Source organism: Centrocercus urophasianus, unplaced genomic scaffold, assembly GCF_019232065.1.
Source record: "Centrocercus urophasianus isolate 14NV4802_14NV808 unplaced genomic scaffold, USGS_Curo_1.0 seq_10, whole genome shotgun sequence".
Taxonomy (NCBI): domain Eukaryota; kingdom Metazoa; phylum Chordata; class Aves; order Galliformes; family Phasianidae; genus Centrocercus; species Centrocercus urophasianus.
Window position 1 is genome coordinate 94,578,072 of NW_024884142.1, and position 26,676 is coordinate 94,604,747.

At 44.8% G+C, this 26,676-nt stretch overlaps 1 protein-coding gene across 1 annotated transcript in view; it reads right to left on the reverse strand.

Annotated features, from left to right (window-relative positions):
• Positions 1–7,613: 7,613 nt before the first annotated feature.
• Positions 7,614–26,676, reverse strand: part of KCNK12 (potassium two pore domain channel subfamily K member 12) — a 75,540-nt gene continuing 56,477 nt past the window's right edge. The window contains exons 3-6 of the mRNA XM_042820123.1: positions 26,352–26,675; positions 12,471–14,147; positions 10,091–10,206; positions 7,614–8,156 (exon numbers count right to left, since the gene is read on the reverse strand). Coding sequence (XP_042676057.1) covers positions 13,252–14,147; positions 26,352–26,675 — 1,220 coding nt within the window. The 3' untranslated portion in view covers positions 7,614–8,156; positions 10,091–10,206; positions 12,471–13,251. The remainder of the gene's footprint in view (positions 8,157–10,090; positions 10,207–12,470; positions 14,148–26,351; position 26,676) is intronic.

Consider the following 26,676-nt stretch of genomic DNA (forward strand, 5'->3'; position numbering starts at 1 on the left):
CATTAAGGATAACCCTTCAGATAGCATACAACTGTCACGGCCTTGAAAAACAACATCCAGTACACAAAATCTTTGTCCCATACATGATTAATTTGGTGAAGTTTTAGTAATGCTCTATTAGTGCTCCATTAGAAAAAATCATCATAAAATTTACAGGAGTACCCAGGAGAAGCTTTGGTGGAATCATAGACTGGTTTGTGTTAGAAGGGACCTTTAAGGTGATGTAGTTCCAACCCCCTGCTGTAGGCAGGCACAGCTCCCTCTGGACCAGGCTGCTCACAGCCCCATGCAGCCCGGCCTGGAATGCCTCCAGGGAGGGGGCATCAACCACCTCGCTGGGCAACACGTTCCAGTGTCCCACCACCCTTACAGTAAAGAATTTCTTCCTAATATCCAGTCTAGATCTACCCTCTTAAAGTTTAAAATAATTTCCCCTCATCCTGTTGCTACCTGCCTTCCCCAGCTTTCCTGTAAGTCCCTTCATTGTGTTTCTCTTATGCATGGACAGGTAATGCTCGAGTGAAATACCCCCCAGGCCTGCTCATTGTGCCTGGGTCGTGGTACCTCTTGCATTTTCTGGTGGCTTTGTAAGGTAGGCAGAGGCAGAGGCAAATTTACAGTTGAACAGAAACTTCTGAGTTGGTTGTGGTTTGTGATGTCTGTCTGAAGAAAGAACACAGAGATCGTTATCTGCTGCTACTCACACTGAGACATTTTAAAAGCATTTGGATACAGGTTTATGTACTGGAAATTCAGCATTTCAAATTGTAGTTCTAGAATGCTTCGCCTTTATTTAAGACTGGCAGCGTTGAAAGATTGATGGGAAAAGGTATTTATCATTTAGAGATGGGAATAAAATGATGCCAAAAATACCTTGAAAACTCTTGCTGTGTTCTGTAGCAGAGAAGACATCAGTGGGTGTATGCTGGGGACAGTGCACAGCTGCTACATCTGTGCATCAGGGCTTGCTCTCGCAGCAGTCTGCATTAACTCCTGCTTTAACTCCTCTGTGCTCCCTGTTGGAATGCTTAGTGCTGTTCAGCTTGCTGGTGAGTAGCATTTTTTTGTTGTTAGGCTAGAATTTGGGGAAGATGTCTGGTACCTGTAATCTTCCAACTGTCCTGAGTCATACCAGAGATGTCCTTGCAGCGTGCCATCCCTGACCAGGGCAATAGCCGTGATAAAGGGTATTTTCCAGGAATGTCTCTGTTTTCCCCGTGACGATGTCCAAACTCTGTGTCTACAACACTGCTAAGATGTTCCTCACTCACTGAGCAGGAGGGACTGCTGCTTGTTTGCTTTGAACCCTCTTTCTAGTTTTATTCTCTGTGATCTCTACTTTTATTCAGCACGTCTCTGTACCACAAGAAGTTTTGCATCCCGACAACCAACAGGATTCCATTAGTTCGCTCTCACCTCATGCATTTCAGCGTTCACAGAGAAGAAAGCTGCAAGGCGATGGGCTTTTAAAACTCACCACCTCATCCTCCATCTGTGCTGCACTTCCCTGTCCCCCGTCCCTGGGTGTGCTGCTGCCGCCACATATAGGTGAGAGGATTGGGCTCACTTTAGTCTCCATATGCCATTGAAGCTTGCAAACTGGGTTACAGACAGTGTGATTTCATGTGAGCAGGAGGATGGCTATTTTTGCTAATTCCAATTTAGCTTTTCTTTCAGAAACATACCTACAAGGCAGAAGCAATTTCTGGCCTGCTCCAGTTATTACAGAACTGCGACGAGAACATAAAGACCATCAAAGCTTCAGAACAAAACAATGGAGCTGCTGAGGGGCACTGGGGCCCCTTATGTTCAGCTTCAAATAAAACTGCAAGTTTCTCATTTGCTTGATAAAGCTTGGCACTGTATTCCTACTGCAGTCTGTGCAGTTATTGTTCCATCTACAAGGCTCCTTATAAAGGATGCAAATGGCATTAGGTGAGTTGAAATAAAAGAGCAGATGTGGTCAAATACTGAAAGGATTTTGATTTTTTTGATTGCTTTCCCACCCACCTTTCAGTGACCGACAACCTACCAGCATGGAAGATGACACTTTGTTTTGCCTTTTGGTTTGTGGTCAAAAGCAGGTGAGCTGCTTGGTGTCAGCATGCTCCAGTTACAGCTGGAGGACTTGAGGATTAAGCTAATGAACCCAGAGAAAGCAGTTGTCCACTGCTGGGATTCAGCTGTGCCACATGCCTATTCCTACTTGCAGCTGTGCAAGTTCATCTCACATAACGGTGCATTTGATAAATGGCTCTGTATCTCTTCATTGGAATCAAGGTTGATTTGGAATCAGAAATTACAGGAACAGCATCAAGCTGAGTCCTTGCCCACTGACACATGGCATTAAAGATAGCTGGAGAAGAATAAGAGACCTTCAGATCTCTGTGGTTCAGCCTCTGCTTTCATTTGCTCATGAGCAGCAGGCCTGTTGCTGGCATGGTCTTTGTGAATGTGGGTTTGTGCTTGCCAACTCTGGTCTGAGCTTAGTTTGTGCAGCTGGTCCAGGTTCATAAACGCTGTAAAAGCAGCCAAGTGTGCGGTGGTCTAATCCTTCCAGATTTAGTGAAGCCTGCATGGGAGCTTGTTATTCTGGAGATACTCTGATGAAGTCCAGGATTGTGTGTGCAGTTTTATCTGGTTTGATACAAGGTGAGGATGACATCATCTAGTCACTACCTTTTGTTAAAACAAAGTCACCAAGACTGGATATACCTGTTGGGACTTTCCATGAAAACTTCAAGCATTTATGAAGCGAGCTGTGGACTAGCAAAACACCTGCATGGCTGGGTGGCTTTTGTTTTGTTTTGTTCCCCCTCCCTGCCCTGAGATTAGTGTCTATTGGTTTGGTCCATGGGTCTGTGCTATTCTGTTCTTGGTTGTTCTCAGTGGTTCCATTTCTCTTAAGTACTGATTTCAGAGCGATTCCAGCAGCACAATGAGGGCTGGAGGTACAGTCAGTGACCAGATGCTCATTTATCCTGTCTACATGAGAAAGAATAAATTGTCTGTGACTTTGATTTCCCTGTCCAAAGAAACCAGGTGAGGTGCCAGGCAACTTAAAGATGTTTTACGTGTATGAGAGTTTTAACTCTGGGAGCACTGTAAGCAGTACACTTATCTGATATTTGCAGATGATGCCTAAAAGTGTGCTCTTTGGCTCTTCCTGGAGAGGGAGGTGTGAGGTGTGCTTGGTGTGAACCCCAGAGATGCTGTAGCCACGGCACCTAGGCCAGTCTCTCTTTAGGAGGGTTCTGGCCATCAGTACCTGCCAGCACCTGCTCATTAAACCAGAGGAACCCAAGAGCAGCTGGTACAGCTGCTACTTTGAGGAGAAGTAAAGTCCCTGTTTTTGTTCTTTCAATACATGGCTCTAATCCTCCAGCACTCTGGCTACTGCCTTTGTGACAGAGCACATGTGGTGCTGCCCTTGGGCTCAGGCTTTGCACAGAGCTTGTGCTGGGGGTGTATGTCAGCCCTCAGGCTCAGCATCACTTAATGCTGAACTGCTGTGAAGAACCATAATGGATGCTGCTGTTTTCTCTTGCCTCACTTTGGTTTAGTCCATTAGACAAGAACTTCTTGGTTAATTAAGAGAAAAAAAAAAAAAAAAAAAGAGCAAAGCAGTAATTAAATGAAAATATGAAGCATGCACAGCTAGAGGGCTCTTCTTAACAAAACCATGATTGTAATTTACTGTAAATGTGGCCATAAAACTGAAGAGGACCAGGAGCAGGAGGCAGCTCGTGGTATGGCACTCAACATCTGCAGCAAAGGCAACACAGAGCAGGAGAACCTGCAGCCATCTATCTTAGTTACACAGTGTATTGATCTCCTGTTCAGCTATAACAAATTCCACTGCCTCAGGGGCATGAGCCAGCAGCAAATACCAGCAGTTACTCCAACAAGAGAATGACCCACTGCCCCAGGAGGGGCAAAGGGATCCATGCTGGGACCCTGCAGGTCCTGAGGCCCTGTGGAATATGATGATGGCTGCATTTGCAGAGATCTGGGTGACTTGAGGTAAATGTTGGCAGCTGGAGCTCGGTCTGGGCAGCTGTGCTCCCAGGGCTGTGGATGTGGTGGGATAGTAGAAAGATACTGCAGGATATAGGGCTGCAGGATATAGGGCTGAAACTAATGTGATTTCTGAGGTTTGGAAAGATTTGAGAGCAAAGACAACTGGCAATGCTGAATGATGTTGTAGCCCCCAAGTCTGGTCTCTGTACTCCCTAGGGAGAAACTGTTAGACATTGAGGATCAGCCAGAGTCGGGGGGAAGCAAAGTGAGCATGAAAGTTGGACTGAGGCTCCCGTGCCCAGCACTGGGTCAAGAGGCTGAGAGGGACAGAGCGGTCACCAAGTCCTGGCATGGCACCATTTCTCCTCACTTTTTTTTTTTTTTTTTTTTTTTTTGAGTGAGGACAATTTCCTTAAAACCCTTTAATGAAATTACATTTTCAGAAAACATCTCCTAAGCGTCCTTTGTTGGAGTTGCTATGTATTTATTTGGTTTCGTTTGAAGGGCAACCAGGAAAATGTTCTTAGGTGCCTGAGCTCAAAAGGCCCTTTGGCTCAGCCCAGGGCAGTGCTGATGGCACTAGGCCTCATGGCGGCCTGCAGCTCCTCGCAGCGTGGAGCTTTGCTCTGTGTGACAGCAATGGGGCCTGAGGGGACGGCATGGAGCTGTCAGAGAAGGGCTGGGGGTGAGGGAAAGGCTGTGCCCCAGAGGTGGTGGGCATGGCACAGGCTGCCCAGGACAGGGGGCACAGCCCCAGTGCCAGAGCTCAGGGAGCACTGGGACAGCACTCTCAGCCATAGGGTTTGGGTGGTGCTGTGTGGAGCCCGGGGTTGGACTCGGTGATCCTTGTGGGTCCCTTACATTGAGGATATTCTGTGATTCTATGATTTTCATGAGGGCTTGAGTTACAGTGTGCACCAAGCCCTGCTCTCTGCTGTGGAGGTGCAGAAAGGGTTTATTATGGCAGGCGATACCCACCAGCTCCCAGGGCTCTCACCCTGCGACACTGAGTCCATGCCTGCCCTCAGGTAGAAGTACCCATGACAGCAGGCAGAATTTGGCACTGGTGATTTTTCCAGTTGCTTTGGAGAATGAACTGGTGTGCTCCAGCAGCAAAGTGGCTATGGTATTTCTAGGGATCTCCAGCACTGCCTGTCCACGGCCCTCGATTTGATTTCTGTGTCCTCTCTGCTTTTTTGTAGGTGAAACCAGCCAGAAAAGGATGAATGATCCCTAATGGTAGTTTTCATATGTTCTTTTGAAGTAATTCTTTTACAGCACAGCAATAGAGACCAAAACGCATTCAGCTTGAGAGATAATAGCACATAAAAATAACTAAAAAGTTAGTGCATTGACTGTTCGATGCTTAGATAGAAAGTAAAAAAATGAAAGTAATTCTCCTGATAGCTTGTAAGAGGGCTGATTGATGCAGCTGTCTTTTCACTGCCATTTTCGAAAGCCAGGGCTATGCTTTTTTTAGGATTACTTTGATAAACGGATGTTTTGTTAAAATCCCACTGAGCTGTTTTTTGACTGCTGCCTTATTCCTAGCTGATACCCACAGGACAGCAGGATTTGTGCTGCTGGCGCTACGAATGACAACATCCCTCACCTCTCTCACTTGCCTTTAATCATGCTCTCCTGTTCTCATCACTATGGCCCTGCTGTCCTATTTCACAAGCTTTGCTGTCACAAGGCAGTATGCCTGCTCCCACCTGAAAGCACCCGGCTTGGAAGCACCTGAAATATGCTGGATGCTATCAGTTTCTGTTGGAGACCAGGTGCTCAGGAGCTGTAGGGTTGGGACTCTCCTCTCATTATCATCCCAAGTAGAGATCTGGGGATCAAGGAGCAGTTCTTAAGTTCTAATGCTAGTGTAGAACTCCAGTGTTGTGGTAGACAAGTCCTTGAATCTCTGGCATTTGAGTTTCTGTATACAACAGATAGGAAATAAGGATGGAGAAAACTTCACACTCAGAGACTCAAGGATCAGCTTGGGGCTGTTCATGAGACACTTGGAAATTACAGGCAGCAATTACAGTGGCGGAAGGGAAAATGATAGAGGATCTATTCATCCGTGGGCTTCTAACTATTGATAATGCTGTGTTTGAGGAAGGTAATTGCTCTTCAGAGGGAAACAGTCTCTAAGAAATAATTCCTGATGGCTCGTGTTTTCTTGTCTTTTTTTTCTCTCAGGCATGTGCACACAGCCTGTAGCTGCCAATAACCCATTCTTAGTGCAGGGTAATTTCTGTTTTAATGATCTCACAGATCTCACAGCTATGTTTCCCATCACTTGTTCGATTTATCAAGAAATATTTCATTTCCTGTGTAATAGCACAGCTGATTCTCATGAGGTTGCTGAATTACACTTACATTTTTGGAAGATGAATGAAAAATACAAAGATTGGTAAAAACTAAAACGTTACTTACAGTCATGAAGAGCCAAAGGCAATGATTCAGCCTCATTAGATGGGTATGAACAATCTCTTCCAATGTTGGCTCCTGTTCCTGTTTAACTGCTGACGGGTTTTACCTGATTTGCAGTGATTTCAGGAGTGAGCTTTAACCTCCCTACATAATCTAGATTAATTGGTCTGGTTTTACATGGGCGAGAGAATACTGCAAATCCACAACGATGTAACAAGATGGAGGTAGGGACCCTGTACAAACCCCAGGGATGCGGTGCTCATAGCAGCAGCATCCATGCTGAGAGGCAGTGGGCTCAGCACTAAGAAGCTGGCAGCTTCCCACTTACTTCTTGTCCAGCACTGCTCCATTGGCTATCCCCCTCTCTCCTTTCTCCTGCCTATCAGGGAAACAATTCTGTGTGCATTCTGGCAGGCAGGAGCTGCCCATCAGTGTCCACAGGCGGTGTGTCTGGCCCAGCTGCAGCAGGAGCTGGGCACTGGCTTTGGCTGGAGCTCATTTCAGCGAGATGCAGAGGTGAGGCAGACATGTAGGACTTGACTGGGATTACGAACTGGAATAGTTTCTCCTTTGGTTCCATGTTGCCTAGCGTGATTAGCAAACCTCCACATTCAAGGCAATAACATTTCTCTGTTTGCAGCGTGATTGATTTTTTTCTTAATGTCTCTCTTCAGTCAGTAGCAAAACTTCCTGAGTTTATCTTAATACCCTGCACGGAAGTGTCCTATTGATCTGAATGAAACCTGGGGAGATACAGCAGCAGTTCCTTACAGCCACATAGAGAGCAAACAGCCTCCATCTGCTCTCTGCTTTGTGGCTGAGCAGAGGCTGGATCTTGCAGCTCTTCCTGGGAGGCACCGTGCAGTGTGAGAGCCTGTTGCACTGCTGGATGAACACACAGCACACGTGGCTGCCCCCCACCAGCTCAGCTGCCCATCCAGCCTGGTCTTGGGCATCTCCAGGGATGGGGCACTACAGCTCTCTCAGCAGCAGTGCCAGGACCTCACCAACCTCTGAGTGAGAAAAGAGAATGAAACTGAAGCAGAACCCTCAGCACTGGCTCCACAAAGAAGAACACTCACACACGTCCTCCAGGCAATGTTTTCTCCTGTTTATTTCAAGAGTCTTTGTAAGAGCTTCACGGCAACGATCCCAGTGCCATTTTCAACCATGTATGAAGGGAGCCAAACATGTCTGCTCCATTTGGTGGCAAGCTGTATATAACATACCAGTAGAGTGAGCTGAGTATGGCTTTTAGTCCTCTGTGCTCAGAGATCTTATCCTGGGAAAATCCTGAGCTGACACTGAAAATCAGCTGGGTGATAAAAGCACTCACAATTACTGGGTGTGCTGGATGTCAACCCAGAATTAAATCATTTTTAAAATGTCAATCATTTAAGCAGACTTCAATCTTCGAACTTATTTCAGTTGCTGTTTTGCTGGGAAGCATCATCTCAAGGAGAACAAGTACTGGTACTTTCTCATCAACCAATTACAGGAGTTTATGTATGCAATGAATGCAAAGGGGTAAGTGATGCCACCAGGAAACCAGCGTGGATGGGGCATTCCTTCCCCAGTTCACACAGTGAAACACAGCAGTCAGCAAACACCAAACCCAGGGAATTAACAGAAGCAAAGTTCCTCTGATGTTCATCATAACAAATAATAACAGCAGCTCAGTTACAGAGACCTATGAAGCTGTGTGCCTGTAAAAATAAACAAGAATTAAACAGGAATACCTTTGAGCAGACATATTCTTTTCACAGTTGAGTCCTTTTGTATTGGCTTGAAATTTGCAGCTATTACTTTTGCAAAGAGTGTGCTGAAAGATACCTCCCAAAAAGCTGAAGTTTTGTGTTTGTGTAAGCAAAGGGACAGCTTTTTCCTGGTAAATAAACAGTATGTGCATGCACAACAAAATGGTCTAAAATATTTTTTGGCTGTAGTGGTTTTTGCTGCTGATTTTACCATGAAATGAGATGAATTATTGCCCACAGCCAGATGGATTTTACTTCCAGGGACTACAACTGATTCCCTAATAGAAACATTAGGAGATGACAAGCACTGAGAACACACTTGGTGTTTGAATTGCACATTGCCTGAATTATCAGTGATTATGTGTTTTTATAAGCAGTTATTTTACATCAACCTGCTGCCTTACACTTTGTGAAATGTGACAGGGTCACAAGAACATCTTATTCACATTTCTTAGATGATCTGATCCTGAAAGCACTTGGGCTGTGATGCTGCACATCTCAGAAGCCACTGATGTCCTTGTGCCCCTCGCTTGGAGCAGGCTGGGAGCTGGCTGGCCCCTGCCTGAGCGCAGTGTGGATGCTGGGACTGAAGGGGAGCCGAGGTTGAAATCAGGACCTGCAGTGTACCTAACATGTTGCTCATCTGAGCCACAGAGCAGAGTGGCTGCCTTTCCAGCAGTACGCCTGGTTGTCAGCTTCCCAGGTTGGCCCTGCAGCGCTCGCCTGCGGGATGGAGCGCAGCACATGTAAGCGTGCAGCTCTCTGCTTTCCTCTGCATCTCACGCAGTTCGTCTCTGAATGAGGCTCATGACCCACATGAGCCTGTGACGCATCAGGAGCAACTTTGAGCTGTGGTGCTGTCTGTGCTTTTATGATGGAACACGATGCACGTGTGTACTGAAAGCAAAGACTGCTTTTTTTTTCCTCCTGCATTACTTGGAAAATACCTCTGATGCTCTCCCTTTCTCCACACTTCCCATTCTTCTGGATACAGCAGGAGCACTGCAAGTGGGACCATCTCAGGGCTTTGGAAGTAAAAGGAGTCAACAGGTGGCAGTGTACATCAACACAGGTACATTTGCTATTTTCTTTCCCAACCTACATGGCCCTGTATCCATAGCCGTATGGTCTGTCCTTTCCCAAGGCAGGGTGCTTGCAGCCAGGTGATCTGTACGATCCCTTCCAACCCAAATCATTCCATGGCTGTAAGGAACAAACCCAACGTGTACAGAGGTGGAGGGTTTGCGTATGGGTCGTAACAGTGCACTGTGCACATTTCGTTAGTTATCCTGTGAGAGTCACATATTTGTGCCTGACTGAATTTACCACCTAAGGCAACTTCTACTGTATGATTTAAATACAATATTGAAAATGTGTGTTGGTTTGGAAAGGAACATTAGTAGTCCAATGAGAGCAGAAGCCACTGTCCGTAGATCTCCCTAGCAAACAGCACTGCACTAAATATGACTTTGTTTAAATTAGTGTTGAACATTCGCTGTATAAATAATTAGTCAATATTTTTTGAGAGAAAAAGTTAGAAAAAAGAAACAAAAAGGTTAAGAATGGTCTCACTGCAATGGGTCATTTCTGTGTAATTATCACTTCATCCCATAGGCCATCAGGTTTATACCAAGGCAGTGGCCTTGGCTATACATCCACCACTCAAATATAGCCATGGGGCACAGGCACCTGTTACTTAGAGTTTCTGCTGCCTGTACAGCTGCTCATCAGGCAGTGGAACTGTCTGAGAGTGACGCAGCAGGAAAAGGAGAGGAGTGAATGGAAGGAAAGATGAAATATCCGATCCTAAGCTAACTTCTTGGCTGTCCAAAAATAGAACCTGTAAAAAACTATTCAAGACTGTAATACAAATTCCAAGTTACCTGAAAAGAAAGTGCAGTCTAGTGCAGTGTGCTTTCATTTTCCCATTTTGCTCCTTCAGCTTCCTTCTCATTTCTTGTGCTTCAGTCTGTCTGGGTATTGCAGGTATCTGCTTTGTCTGCAAAGAAATATCAGGAGGAATTCTACTTGATGCACCTAGTGCATGTTTAGGGTTTAATTAAGAAAAGGAACAGGCTGCCCTGGGGAATTCTGAGTTGAACCATACACGGTACAAGAGGGGAGGAGTTAGATACTCCAGCATTGCAAGTTTTAAGACAAGATTCCCTAAGAAAGCTGAAGAAAGAGCAGGAGGAACTACAAAGGACTGGTTCCAACATCTCCACATCCTCCTGGCTCGCAGGCTCATGCACATCAGTACTCAATGCCCAGACAGTGCTAGTCCACAGAAAAGTGGGGATATGGAGTCCAGTTTTCACAGAATCATAGTATGGCCCGGGTTGAGTCACGCCAGTACATGGGTATATGTGCACAGCAAGACATAGGGCCACGGGCAGAAATCAGGGCATGTGCTTTCTTTACATCCCTCTGAGGCTAAGGAGATGGGAGGTTTTCAAGGATCTCAGGAGTAATGAGACATTGCACATAAGCGCACAGAGTAGCGATCAGTTGCCCAAAGCCCTTGAGGAGCCCAGTTCTAAGAGCCAATCCATTTCCCCCTGATGTCAGCAGGACCTGCAAAGCATTCTGCAGCGTTTTTCTCAGGAGTCCAGGCTGGCATCCAGGTCAGAAAAAAGGCAATCAGAATCAGAAACATGTAAATCACAGAGCATGTCTGCCTTTGACTGGGCTCAGAAGAAGTGCAGGAATGACAGAGGAGGTGTATGAGCAATTTCACATTAATTCACGTTTCCCTGGCACAAGTAGGTAGTTTGAAAACAATTTACAAACATTTAAACAAAATCCTAATTGCAGTTATAACAGTTATCTTTTAAAAACAACTTACTGAAAAAATACAAACCCTTAACCTGCAATTTTGTTATCATAAAGATGTAGCTCTTGAGCTCCCAGAACAGTAATGCATTTGAACTCATTTTTACAACTATAAACCTAAGCAATTCTGCTGCAATAAAGCCCACCTGCCTCTACTTATGCAGCACTTCACACAGCAGGGTCTGCACAATGAGCAACAGTCCCAGCAATGGCAAAGGAACCACGATACGATCCTAAGGGAGGTCTAGCTTCAAAGAAAGCAGTGTGCTATATATACATGCTCTTAATGAACAAGCTTATAAATTGACACTCAAACGCAGCAGCTGAGAGGGAGTGCATACACAGACCCATGGAGCTTTGGGAGTCTCTGCAACCAGAGAAGCTCCTGCCAAATGAAGGCTGCTCGAATGCAGCCTCTGCCATACCAAGTACTTGTAAACTCTGTAACAGGTAGGTAGAGAATGCAAACATCACGGAGTGATTCTGGCCTCAAAAGCTGTGACTACAGTTGTGGTATAAGAGCCACATCTAATGGTCTAATGCTCTGATCCCTTCTCCTTTACACAAAAGATACAATCACTGCCACCCTTCAGCTGGCAGTCTCACGTGTGCAAAGTGTGCAAACCCTCAAATTAAAAGTTAATTCCCCAAGGTTAAATTCCGAAATGTTGTGAGCTCCTCTAAGTTCAAAGGAAAGCAAAATGAGCGAGACCCAAACATACGCAAAACAAACCAACACGTTCTCTATATGGAACTTCACAGATGTATTTTCAAACATTTCTAACAGCCCTAGTCCTTTTCCATCAACTTTTTCGTATTTTTTCCCTGACAATCAAACCACTAGCCATCGCCTTGCCTAGAACTATCCAAGAGGTTTTCAGGCCATTGTGGCTTCAGCCTTAAGTGCTATTTCTTTCTGAAATCTGGAGAAAATTTTAATCCTTACAGCCTTACAGAAGAGAGAAATTAAATAAATTATCTAGATCTTTGCAAATATCCATAATAGCTATTTGCAGGAATGCCTCTGCACCCATCCATCATGCTGAAACACACACTCAGACCAGGTCTGCTTAAAGATGCTCCCTCAGCAGTTTGGACTAGCACCATTAAATATGAGTTAAAACAGTAGCAACAACCCTAGGCCAATTTATGATTTAATATAATGATTTTGGAGAAGTCGGCTTCTGGAGGATCTACAAAATCCTCTGAAGTTTTGCTCCAAAAATCTATTTTGCACAGCTTTTAGTCAGGTCTGTGGAAAACAAGTGTTGCTGGGGCCTGTGGAAAATTGCAATTAAATTATTTGCAAGATCCTCTGCAACAGTATTCAACAGTATAGTGGAAGATTTATGACAACAGAGAGAGCCTACGTTCATTTTACCAGATAATTTTCATGCAAAAGTAACATCATTAATAAACAGTTTAACTTACTTCTCAGTAGAAATGCAAACATTTGACACCAGAGATGAATGCTGGCTTCTCTTGCATGTTTTCAGGTTATTCTGTAGGGAGGAACTGCTGTGCATGTTTCAACATGCTTCTTATGCCTTATAATCCCCCGACTTTTAAGAGTTAGGTAGCGCGTGGTGTTTCTGACAAGACTGGCTGAAAAAGAGTTGCTTGTTGTCAGGGGAATTCAGTCAATTTGATTCTCTACCACTGAGGTCAACAGGATTATTCAAGTGAAGCACGGTCACCCTAAGGCTGGGGTACCTGCAGTCACCTACGTGTATGTTATATACAGGCCTGGTATAACGAATTGGCAAGAGCATCAAGTGCAAAGTTCAGGGCCAGATCCAGACTCCAACAAACAGTGAGATATGGGTTTAGACAACCCTTAATGCTCCAAGTTTGAATCTGGAACTGACCTTGCTCAGAATGCATTCAAACCCAGACTCCAGGCTATCTGCTGTGTAAGACGTCCGTTCTGACACTGCTGTAACCTCTCATGCCACTCTTCTGAAAACGCTTCAGATTCTGCATCAAAGACATCCAAGTCCCTCACAAAACCCCCCCAGGGAGAATTGTGACATTGTGGTCAAGACGTTACTGCATGTTGGAGAAGACATAAAAACCAAAGAAACCAAACTGCCGAACATCCAACGAATACTGAGTCTGCTCTGAACGTAAAACTTTGATCGTTTGCAGCGTTAATCCCACCTGAAACCATCATTTTATTTTTATCAAAGAAACAAAAAGAACTTCAAAAACTCTACCTAGAGTCACTGGTTTCTGCCAAGCGGTTGTTCATGATGGCTAGAGCACCCACCCCTGCGGAGAACCCGTTGTGCCTCGTATTGATACAAACGTTCCTCGGGTAGCCGTTGGCTGTCTCATACAGCTGCTTTTGCAAAATAGCCAGAGAGACCTTGTTGGACGCCGTGAGCTCCCTCATGGAGATCATCTCTCCAGAGAGCCTCCTGCCATCTGTGTCACTGTCGTACTGCCCGTCAGCCTCCAGGGAGATTTTGTGCCGGCGCAGGCGGGCTCCTGGGGTGATGGCGTTGCGACGCCCAAGACGGGCACTCGACTTATGGCACTTCGGGCAACATCTGCATCTGAGTTTTTTCAACACCCAGTTCAAGAGTTGCTTGATTACAATTGAGATGACGTTAAAAAGAGAGTATATGCAACATACCCCCATTAATATAAAGATGAAGTTTCCGAATCTGTATAATCCCTGATTTTGGTACACAGCGTTTTGGCTGCTTACCAAATCTCCAAAGCCGATGGTGCTAAAGGTGACAAAACAATAGTACAAGGAGTCGACGTAGTTCCACCCTTCCACCAACGTGTACATCGCTGAAGCGCAGCACGAAAGCGTGATGGCAAAAATTCCCAGAATGAGCATCACGTGATAAACAGACGGCTTCCAGCCGATGAGGCTGCCCACCCCCGACATAGCTGAACCTCTTCGGAAGTTGGGAGGTAGGAGACCACTTCTTCGCAGCTGTCTTTCGTGGCAAGCCTTCATGATGAACGCCAGGAGGGAGATAATGCGCTCCAGAAAGAGGTTGAAGAAGAGGATAGTCCCAGCACACCCAAAAAGACCGTAAACCATGAGGAATACTTTTCCAGCCACTGTTGCTGGCGTGGTCATTCCAAAACCTAAGGTGTGGAGAAAAAGGAGGAACGTTACTGCCACAGTTTTTCATGCATAAGCTCAGGAAGCGTGAAACTTATCTTGTCCCACTGGGCAAAAGAGAGTCCTATCTCTGTGTCAGATAAGGTCAACACGAGATAAGTTTTGTAAAGAATGAAGGAGGCACTGAAAAGCTCAATAAGGTGATTACAGCTCACAGGAGAGCAAAAACTTCCAGCAGTCATGAAAGACAGCGAATTCATAGGGAGACACCACGGCCACTGAGAGAGTGCTGCAGGGGAGGAAAGCCTTTGTGAGCCTACAGCATGCTGAGGTGAGGTGAGACAAACGGGTCACCTCCCTGCTTCCACTGTGTGAACCAGCACGGGCAGCTGGGAAAGTCCTCCATTTATGAGCTGTAAATCAGCATAATGCTATTACCATCAAAGTCTGATTACACCCCCCGGCTGAGAAGATGGAAGTCTTCAGGTTACAAAACAGAAGGAAAAAAAACTCCCCAAAGATTGAACATTATTTTGAAAATAACACCACCGTAACACTCTAACCAAACCCCAACTGAGCCCAGCCCACCTGACGCAGTCACAGAGAAAAGGAAAAGCCTGCAGGTATTGCCCTTGTTACTGCTATTCTTCTCTGTAGAAGTACTCAGTGGTTCAGTCAAAAATCATTCTGATGGGGCTCAGGTGACTGATCACACTCCATGGATAAATAACCAGGTATAATTAAAATGAATGCACTGCCCAAAATGACAAGCTGAAATCTCTTTACCTCACTGTTCCATGAGATTGCTGAGCAAGTAACATACTTAGGGAAGTAAATATCAACAGCAGACCATGCCAGTGAAAGTTTGCTAAGAGAGCTGCATTTAACAGATAATGTGAACGTAATGAAATCATTAAATCTAGTTTATCATTATGCACCTATAAGCAGAAAAAGAGAAACATTTCTTATGAATAGCAAGTTGAGATTGCTGCCTGAAATCCATTTAAATATTCATGAAAATGTGGAAGTGAAAAATGTGCAGAGTAGTAGAAAAGAATAAAAAAACACACAGATGTAATTGACTGTTGCTGCCCGGACCCACAGCCCCTCTGTTCTGTTGTGCTGAAGATCTACCTTCCAAGTAGGTTTCCCAAAGCCTGCCTTGCTATTCCCAGACTTAACAAGGTTTTAATCAGCTCCTCTTGTGCAGGGTGAAGCTGCTCTCTGGGTGAGCCTCTGTGCTTGCCAGAGCCCTCTGGTTTGGTGATAAATATCCACTAGTGGTCTCCAGAAGAAGTCAGGAAGTCTGTGTGGCTGCCAGCAAGGAATACACAGCCAGCTCATTAGGGAGACAGCATCTGTCAGCCCATGCCTCATCAGCAAAGTGGTTAAACATGAGCTTCACTGTAAGTGCCTATCATGATCAAAATAAATGGGCTGTTGCACATATGGCTAAACACGTTAATTAATTATGAATTAAAAAAAAAAAACAGTGTCAGCTTAGGTAGAATTATAAGCGCGCTGAAGTTTTCTAGTGTTGTCTGGTGCTGTCAGTGGTGATGTGTATTTTTCATATGGCTTAAGTTTAAGATATTTCTGAAGCATAATGTTACCAACGTTTTCTACGTATCTATGCGAGGTGAAAAGTCACACCTCTGTAACAAGATACTAAGGTGTATGGAAAACAAACAAAGAGCATTCCCAGGTAATGCAGTACCACCAGGTGCTCCTTCAGCAGCCAGCAGCACACTCATGTCCCCTCCTATAAGGTCTGCCCCTTTGGCACCACCCAGGTCACACAGTGTTACTCCTGCTGTGCTCTTCGCTTGAGCTCAGCCCCTCCTCAAGGCCCAGTATCATCCTGATCCTCAGACAAAATAAATTCAGGCAGAATATCTATGCTTTGAATCTTCTATTTAAAGCACAAGAGTGCTTCGATTTTTCCATGACACTGGCATATATGGCTATATATATGGCAATGATATACATAAAGTCAATGCTGGGGTTGACCCTGTGCGTCTCAAGCAGTTATTCATCTTCTCTCATTCTAATTCTGCCACACTCCAACCTATGACTTTGGATGCACAGCCTATGGCAGCAATAATTTCACTCTATCCCCAGACAAACAGAATTGATGAAGACGATTTGGTAAAAGCAGATAATGCTTATGCAGCCTCTCATGGCTAAGTAAATTAATGAGACCCTTATTCTTACTTGCATATTAGGTTTTTTAGGCACTATTCAGCCTGCAAGAGTTCTGATATATTTAAGCTGATGATTAAAGGCAGAAACAATGAAACATGAACTTGCAAAAAGGAATGTGCCTGTGACATGTTGGTCTTGTTTTTGAGATTAAAGGGGTTGACAGTTTTCCAGTAAAGATATATTTACCCAGAAATGGAAGAAAGTTTTGGTCACCTGAAAACAGAACACAAGAACTGAGTAAACAGAAAGCTTCCCATCCTCTGCCATAAGACACTCCTGCACTATATGTAAAGGAATGAAAAAAAACAACCCTAAACCAATCCAAGCCCTAAAATTGTCGAATCTAACTTTTAAAACAAATGATTTCTCTAAACAAAGAAAGTATCTATAACTGGAATGCTGTTACCAGGCAGAATTAATTTCTTGAGATGTAAAGACTAAGCTCTACAAGGCTGGTCGCCAAGAATGTAGGTTACAGAAAGATAAACTAAAAGCAATCAGTTTTGTTCCATATCTGCTCCAAACATGCTTTTTTTACTTCATGGCTTCCCAGAGTCTTGATAAGTTGCTACTGCCCAACATGTACACATTCTCTATTTTAGAACTAAAACTCTGGATTAGGGATATTGTGCTCCTTTCAACCACTTTTCACCTGCCAGCACTTCATCATTATTGCTTCTGACAGAACCGTACCTATCTATTTCCCAGCTACCTCTCATTTATTCTGCAGCTCCTCAATACCTAATATCCAGGAACAGTTGCCCTGGATACAGGGTCACAGTGCAGAGCAGATCAAACTGCTGCAGACAGAACTCTTCCGCCACATACACAGCTTTCTCCCAAGGACTGGGACCACCACAGTAGGCCTTTTGAGACCACAAATGAGTAAGTTATTTTTCCTTAACATTCTTGACAGCCAGCTTTATCAAAATACCCCCACTCTGGTGATCAAACAGTCCATTTTTTGAGAGCTTTACTAATAGAGCACTCCAATAAACTCAATGAACATAGTGTCAAGCCAGGTGACCACTGCTTCTTGTTATACCTCTGCCATTGAAATATCAGTCTGGTGCTTGAGACAATTGCTGTTCAGAAGAACCCATGCTGGCAGAAAGATGGAGATGATGAATTGAACTTCAAGGAGTTTCAAGAAGCTGTGAGAAATCATTAAAGGCTTCTGAGAGCACCACTTTTCCTCTGTTTATACATGGTTGTAACCAGATTATTGGTTATGCAAAATGCTGCTCTGCACAGCAGTACTGAGTAACTGTAACTCTCCTCAGTGCTTCTCTACATTCTATCCACCACCCACGAGGCCAAGACCAGGTTTTCACTCCTTTTAAAAGTAAACTCGGTTCTATGAGAATCAGCAGATTTGTCAGCCTCTGCTGTAACCCAAGCTCTCTTCACAGAAAAGGAAATAAGATTAACAGTATGGTTATTTAAAATATCCCCAAGTTTTCTGTTTTAATACAGTCAAAAGACAACCTCAAGTGTTATCACTTTAATAGCAGTCTAAGGCACTGGAGGTGGCCCTGAGGAAGGAGAGAAGAAACATTTAGATGTTGCAATGAGGGACGTGGTTTAGTGGGGAAATATTGGTGGTAGGTGGACAGTTAGACTGGATGATCTTGGAGGTCTTTTCCAACCTTTATGATTCTATGATTCTTTGATTATAGCCCTGCTGCATGTGTACATTTACCTTCTCCTGCACACTGCAGGGCTCCCAAGTGTGTTTTTCTCCACTGACATCTAGCTGAGCTTTCCAAGAAAGATTGTCAATTTCTAGTGAGTGATCAGCACAGACATTTATCAGACCACGTGGTATAACTTTTGTACATCTGAATGATAAATGGCCCTGAGAGATGTGTGCTGGAGTCTCAGCTTCACCACCAGCAGCAGTACTATTGCTCTACTCATTTACTAGAGGTAGGTAAGCATTTTTTCTGTGTTGGAATGCACGCTGCCATTTCTGTGTGCATGACGAGAACGAAAGGCATATCAAAGATTAACCCCCCAAAATCCTGCTCACTTCTGTACACAGGTAGCCCAGTAAGTACAGAAGGAGGCTGACCACCTGCTCTGGACAAGCTGCTTTGGTACAGTCAAGGTTAGGAAGAAACACAAGTGTCTCTAAATCAGTTTTATGGTCATTGGTTGTGACTGGCTGCTCCTCTCTGTACATTGTATGAGCAAATGGCTATCACTAAGCCTCCAGCATCGCCGGAACAGCAGCAGCTCCAGCACCAAGGCTGCTATGCAGCTCCCTTCTCTCCTGCCTGCAACTCTAAGCATGGGACACTCAAGATTGGTCACAGGCTTAAGGGTGGAAATCTCTGGCAAGATTACATTTGGGTTTGCTGGTTAATCCTATCATATCACTTCAGGGTTTCTAATATGGGACAGAGTCTCCAAAATGAGACTACGAAGAACAAAGCTCAGGGAAGGATTGGTTCCTGAAAGCCAGAAGAAAAACGAATTCAAACTGCAAAGAAAGTAATGACTGACAAGATGGCAGTTTTCTTGCCAAGTCCCTGGACTGAACAGAGATAGAGGCACTCTGCAGAACCAGCGTCCTTCTTAACTTCTCTGTTAACATAGAGGTCACAAATAAACACTCTTCCAATGCATCCGGTTTTACTGCTGTTAAAGCAGCACGCTCTTTCTTTTGACTGCAGACTGCAGTGTCCTTGTGAATTGCCCTAATCCAGCCCAGAGCTGCTTCTCCTGGTTGCCTCTACACCTGATGATCAGAGTCCTCTCTGGTTTGTTTTCTTTCCTTATCCTCCCAGCTGGGTGGAAAACACGTTGCTATTGTATTTTCTGAAACTGTGGTGGTGTTAATAACGGAAAATTGTAGCCCATACAGTCCTGAGTTGTTTGAATAAGTTATACTACTGTGGAAAAAACACTTCCCTGCCCCAGAGGCTAATTTCTTCATATCCTGCCTTAACAGCCATTGCAACTGTATCAGAGCCTTAACCTCACTGCAGGTCCTGTGCAGAAGCATCTGTCTCAGCTTGCTGTGCCACTGAACCTCAGTGAAAGCACAGAGATTTTGAGACACTATCAGAGAACACATCTCTGAATTTAACCACTCAGAAAAATCTGCAAAGAAAAGAATGATAAACAAGACACGCATTCAGACTCGGTACCCGTGGACATACATGATGACAGAGCTTCTGGACTCCAGGAGCTGCCACTTCTTTCCCTCCCCTGAGACGTGCCAAATGGCTGAAGCCATGCACTGCTGTCTCTGACCTTTCCACAGCCTTCATAGAACTGATGATATAATTCCAGGTGAAGTTTCAAAAGTTGGCTTCTCTTGACATCATAATTCCTCACCCTTTAAAGCCGCTTCATCTCTTAATTTTCCTCCTATGTTTTTGAGAATTGTGTATCTAAGCAACACTCTAAGAGGAAAAAGCTTACACTTTGTCATTTTATATTGTTCAAACACAAGCATTCACATCAGCTTTTGTTGTTTATTAAAACTCGCAGCTGCATTTCAGACACCTGTGTGGACCCAAGGTTACAGGAAAAAAAAAAGTAATTATTCATAGCTGTAAGAAAAAAGAAAAAAATAACGGTATCCAGATTTTGTTACATTCCTGAGATAATATGGATATTATGAAAGAATACCTGCATGCCTACTCACAACACTGCTCCTGTCAGGCTGAGAAATAGCGCTATCTGAATTTCACCAGTGATCCTGGGTGTGTGCCTTACTTCTCCCCACATGAAGTCTGAGACAAGGTGCTGCTCCTGGCCTTCCCAAGCCTCAGAGCTGGGAAGGTTTGTCCAAATCTTACATCACTGGCTTCTCTTTTGGCTGTATTAAAGCAAAAAGCTTGCAGATATTTTTTTAGAAAAGGTGTTTCTTGACAGCTGTCTCAGCTCTTCTGCTTTAGAAAGAGCAAACCTGTAACGATGCACCTATAGGACAAGAACAACTTAAACCTTCTGGGCAAGATCTTTTACGCTGCCTGTCCATTTTTCTCCCACAAGCTCTTAAGCCACCTTTAGCTTGGACAGCTCGTCTACTTCCTCCAAGAAGACACAAGACCTAATTTTAAGGAACTGCACTAAAAATACAGGGTAACAGCACTACCCAGATTCATCAGTTATTTCTCATTTCCTATTTCTGCATTTAACTCTTCCTTCCTTAGTAAGCATTTCCTCTGACTGCTGTTAAAGTTAATGATACTGAACGCCTCAGCCACTTCATCATTCACTTTTCATTTCATCCAGCATTTTCCTGGTCCTGTCAGCTCTGTCAGTAACAGCTTTTGTAAAATGACAAACTATTTTACCCCACTTTTTTTTCTTTTACACTGCAGCCCTTTCCAGCCAAAAAGACTTTGAGTAGACTTGACTCTATTTATACATTGAGCTCAAATGATACTGTAATTCTGCGTTTGTCCTCAGGAGATAAATGTATTGTCTGCACAATACTCAGCAAAGAAATGACAAAACATTTAATAATGAATAACGAAGAGGTTTTCACTTTTTTTTTTTTTTTTTTAATTGAAATTCACTAAAGCATTGCTTTTTTCATCTATGAGCAAGGAGCACTTCCTATGGATCTTTAAACAAGAGTAATAGCAGTGCCTCACCCAAGTAACCCCCTACATTAGCACCAAGCCTTTCAACTTCTTATCTTACTCCACTCCAAAGCTTTAATTACTTGAGAAGGCTGCTAATGCCTTGCTTCATTTAATATAATTACATTTAATTTTCTTTCTGCTTCTCTGTTCAACTCCAGAGGGACTGCATTCGAACCTTCCACCATCTACAGTTTGGTGCAGCACCTACTGCCATCGGCAGACCCACAGAGCTCAGGGAGATGTGTTACCCACCCACAGCAGTGACACCTCCAAGGCAGTGCTGACAGCACCAGGTCTGCAGCTGCGTTACAAACCAACAAAAGAATTAACATGGGATTTCCTGAAGCCCTGCAAAATGCCTGCTATTGACTTCAGCTGAAGCAGGCAATTGCGGAGACATAAAATTAAGCGAATCTGATTTGTGTGGATTGCTATCCAACTGCACCTTAGGTTAAAATTATTTTTATTTTATTAAATGCTTCTGTTCACAGAAGATTTTACTAAGCACTATTACAATTTTCATATGCTCCAGTTCTCCAGCGTGAACCTCGTCCTACGTCCTCACCTACCCCATCCCCAAATGCATTCAGGTATGTGCTTGGTGCTGAGACACTACGAAAACTATTTATTTTGATAAAGGTAAGCAAACTCCATAGCACCATGGATAGAGGATATGTTCCCAGTAAAAAAAAAAAAAAAAGCTGTCTTCATACTAAAAAAATAATAGGGATGAAATGTTCCAAGTTTTGCATTGTTCTAACCACGCTGCTACTACAACAAGCTGTAAATTCTCAGTGACTTCAATAGCTGCAAAGGTACATCAATGCTGCAGTCAGTAAAATAAAGATATCCATCGTATTTTCCAGCATAACAAGAGCAGTGGACATTGACTGTTACGTGAAGTTAACAGTCAATAGATCTATCCCATAATTCTTTTCCTGTTTTTTTCACAATGAAGAGCAACTGAAGTCTGCATAAAAGCAGGACAGAATGCTTGCAAAGACGGACCAGCAATAAATGTGAGAAAAAATGAAGGAGTTTGTATGTTCTGCAACAAACAGAAGACAACCTGAGAAGGGAGAAAAATTTAGACTGCAAAAAGAAACAAAGGTCAATAGCAGGACTAACGCTGGGGTGATGAGGAAGAGAAAGACAATGTAAAGCTTTACTTTCAAGTTGTTCTTTGGTAGTTATTAATTTGAATGATTGCAAAGATGCAAAACAAGTATTCAAAATCTAATCAAACATCAGTAGTGGAGGGCATGCTAATTGGGAAGGAGGGAGCAGAAGCTGGAGGAATTAAGAGTGCCTGGGCGATGAGAGAGTGTCAGATAAGCTATAACACAAGGAAAGGGGCAAGGTATCCAGGGGAATGACATGGATGGCAGAGGCTGGGGGCTGGATAGGCTACCTGGTAAGACCAGCTAACCAATCAAACTGCAACAACAAAAAACACATCAAAAAAACACCCCCAAAATAAATTTAAGATGAAACCCTTCATCAGGAACACCTCAAGTCACCTGCATAATTACATGGATGCTCTCCAAGTACAGCTTTCCATGGCCACTCTCAACTACAAAGCTGCAAACTGTGATTTAGATTACTCTCCTGCTTGGAGCTTTCAACTCATATCCAGACATTCAGGAACTTCTCACCAGTGGTAGATAAAGAAATTAATGCCCCCCTCGGATTGAAGCTGGGAGGGCAACCCAACCCAACCAATTCTGTGATTCTATGAAATATGCTGTTGACCTGCTGATCCCCATCCTTTGCTCTGACTTTGACAAGAAAACAACTGAGAGAGATTTGCCAGAATAGTGATCAAAACACCCCACGTCCCTAAGGGATCGAATCTGGCCAGAGCAGACCAAACTGGAAAACACTCTCTTGCTGGCCCTGGATTGTGTACAGGGTGGCAAAGATAATGAGCAGACCTGCAGCTTAGTAATACTGCTTGTTCTTCCAACTACTTTTCCTGCTTGCTTCTTTTGTTTGGACTTCAGCAGGTTCAAACCTGAAAGCAACCGCCCCCTAATGTGAACCCTTTGCAAAAGCATCCCAGAATTGCAGAGTCCTAAGGAAACACAGTGCTGATGCTGACCAGGAGCTCGCTTTGGGCTGCCACCTTTGGGTTCGCACTGGCCATATAAATGATGAAACTGCATCCACAAATAGCCAGAACCTTCCCCAGCTACCACTTAAATACAGCACCAAGGAAGATGGGACAGATCTATTTTCACCTTAACCCTTCAGACAATCAAGGTTATTTGTGGAATTACTTGCTAAATTATCATGTGAAATGCTTTTGGGCAGGCTAACTCAATGGCTGCTGATAGCACAGTCCAATATCTGAACAGGTTCTTGCAGAGCCACCCAGCTCCCTCCCTTTTACATCTTGCTTCCACTGAACTGCCACCTTCAGCACATCTGGGTTTCTTCAGACAACTTCAACGTAGAACCAAAGGAGCTTTAGAAGGGCTTATGCTGCCCAAGTTTCAGAGCAGAGCCAGAGATGGGGACGCTGGGTACATGCAGAGGGTCCAAAGCAAACAAGGTCTAACCCCACTGACACCCAGTGGCCTTTTCTTAACCACCTAGAACCTGGACCTAAACACACTTATTCCAAAACAATCCACCTGCAGTGAGGGTGCATTCTAAAAATCTTACATTGAAAACTAATTTTTATGCACTGGAAAACATTGTTTGACCTCTCTATTTTTGGTTTGTTTGGTTTTTTTTACACTTGGCATGGATTTTTCTAAAGTAATTACACTACTTATTTTCCAACAGATGTCAAAAAATGTGTACAAAAATGTGTACTTACACTTTAGAAACTTAACATTCTGACTGCATGAGGGGCCAATGTCTAAATATGTTTTAGTAGGCAAGTACCTGGCTTTTATTCTAACATTTATGACAAGAAAAAAAAAACTTGACAGAGATTAGATTCATGGACTGAGTCAGAAATCCAGAGCTTCAGATGCTGTCCCATGTACTCTAAGCAGAATGTATACTTGCTAGTAGGATGGCCATCCACTGGAAAACCCGTAACTGATGAGGCTTCACACATCATACCACAGAGAAACCTTGTTTGAGTTATGCTCTGCTTTCAGTCTTTAAGAAAGTGCTGGGAACTATTTGTGATTTGCATCTGGGGAAGGAAAAAATAATTTGAATTTCTACAGCCAGCCAAACCAATGAATCAGGAATAAACTTCACCCAGGTGCTCCTTAAAGAAATGAGAACAGCAATACTACAAATTGAATAAAAGAACGTATCTTTGGAAGCTCAAAGTAATGACTGAATTAATGGTGCAGACTGACAGCAAGCAATCAGAAACAGCCTTAAGAATTTTCTTACCTGGTTCTGAAAATCTGACATATTTAATGAAAAATAGATTTGGCACTTCATTATTCAGCCACAAGCATCATAAACCACAAATGCCCAGAGTACACTCGAGAGGGTGTTTTGTGCACTATTCAGCAGTTCGCTTTGTGGGCTATTCAGGAAAATGCTGAAAGATTAGACTTAACAATTCATTTTAGCTCTGCTTCCCTGAAGACCTCACTGATGTGCTTCTTGTCCCAAGGGTTTGCCTGTGCCTTGTGTTTGGTGTAATGATGCACGATGCAGAACCGCACCAAGGAAATTTAGGAGCTGAAGCACCTAATGGAAACAGTGCAGAGCAAAGGTCCTGCTGCAGAAGGGTGGGGAATGAGTCCATGTAACCAGCCAGGTGGAGGCCAGGAGCTTCTCCCCAGCCCTGCCCCACACCTACGAGGAAGTGCCTTCACTGTGTGAAGGGATGAGGGAGTGAAGTACCCATCCAGCAGCACGGGGCTGCAGCTCAGTGAGAACTGGTGAGGGGAAGATGAGGACCTCAAGAGACCCAGTGAGCATTCTTTTGTCTAAGCTGGAACCTTTCACGGGTAAGAGAGAGAGCAACCCGTGGGTGATGTCTCCTTGACAAGACAATGCCTTTCTGTTGGTTAAGCTTTCTGGTGTGTTGCTAGGACAGGCATGTATTCAGCTGAAGTAATAAAGCTGCTTTGACACATGTATCTGATATGGCAGTTGGGGAAGCAGGCTGTTTTGACTCTAAATGTCTGATAGCTCTAGGTGAAGTTAGGTAAAGATAGCTTTCTTCTTGTCAATGAATCATGACATGAACACAAGTGAATTTGCTCCGAACGACTATAATACTAAATATAATAACAGTTGACAGCGGAATCAAAGGCAGAGCAGATCGGTGGGCACCTAAATGAGCTGGCTGTGAGAGCCCAGCAGGTTTGCATGAAGGCTCAAGAGCTGCTCCCCTGGGGTACATGCTGATGCAGTTGCATTGCAGGAGCACGAGAAACATATTCCTCTGTTTACACCTGCCAAGAGTGCTGAAAAGCCCCTCCGAGTCCTTCGTTCTGGCCAAAGATGCAGTGATTGCAGACAGCGGGACGAAGCGGAGGTACAAACATTTGCAAATGAGTAAGAAACATCTTACATCTTCCCGGCCATTCTGAAGAGAAGGCAAAGGCTGCAGAGGGGAGTGTTCTGTATGTGCACACCTCTGTCTGCTATTGCAGGTGTACGGACAGAGCACTTTGTTGGTTTGTCAGTGCACCGACTCAGTTTTCCATCCATTCAGCTCAGTAGTAGTGATCTTTTCACAGCTGTGTGTTCCTGAGACGAAGGCCTAACAAAGTTACACTAAAATGGTGTCTTAATGCCTGTTTTACCGAATGGACTCAAAGAAGGAAAGTTAACGGGATTATTTAGCGCAAAATTAACGATGCTTAACAGCACTGCTGCAGTCATCATCACGGCTGTGTTACAGAGCTCAGTCACTACTGATGAAATGTTTTCTGAACCAAACGAGTGTGAGCACAATGGGGAGCTGTGCGTTTCCTTCTTTTTAATAAAGCAAAGCACGACCTGTACGCTCTGCGGCCCCAGGGCAATCTGCTCATTATGGAACTTACAAAGTGGCGGAGTGAAGAAATGAGCCCGCTGTGTCTGCGGGGACACGGTTCCTAAAGCAACACCGAGAGCTACGGACAGCCCAAATTTACTTGGGGTGCATATCCCACATCGCAGCTCTCGCTGGGGCAACGCTAGAGTAAAATAAAATTCCTCCCCCCCCCCAAACCATTTGCCCATCCAGCTCCGCTCTTTCCAACCACCGAGCCGCCGCCGATAACCGCAGCCAGCCGCGGCCAGCGGCGCTGAGGGGACGCGTCGCTGCGCTACCGGGCAGGCGGCTTCGCACATCTCACGTCTTCGTTCACAGATGCGCCTCAACTTTGCCAGCCCTTACAGACGGCGGCCCGCAGCGCTCGGAGCGGCCGTCCCGGCGCCGCCCCGCAGGACCCTCCCGGGAGCCGGGCTGCCCCGAGCGGGACCCCGGCGGCGCTCACCTACCTATGGTGGAGACGACGGTGCTCACGAAGTAGAAGGCTCCGGGGAAGTCCCAGCGGGGCCGCAGGGCGTCGACGCGGATGCCCGCGGCCATGGCCGCCTCGTAGCTCCGCAGGAAGGCGCGCAGCTCGGGCAGGCTGATGTTGAAGATGCGGCTGAAGTTGTGCAGGGTCCGGTTCCAGCGCAGCTGCGCCGCCGCCTCCGACGGGCTCTCGAGGGCCGAGAAGACGGTGGCGCCGGCGCTCAGGTACGCCGCGATGAGGGCGGCCAGCAGCAGGAACCGCCCGTTGTCCTCGTTGAGGGGCGCCGGGCGCCGGCGGCGGCGAGG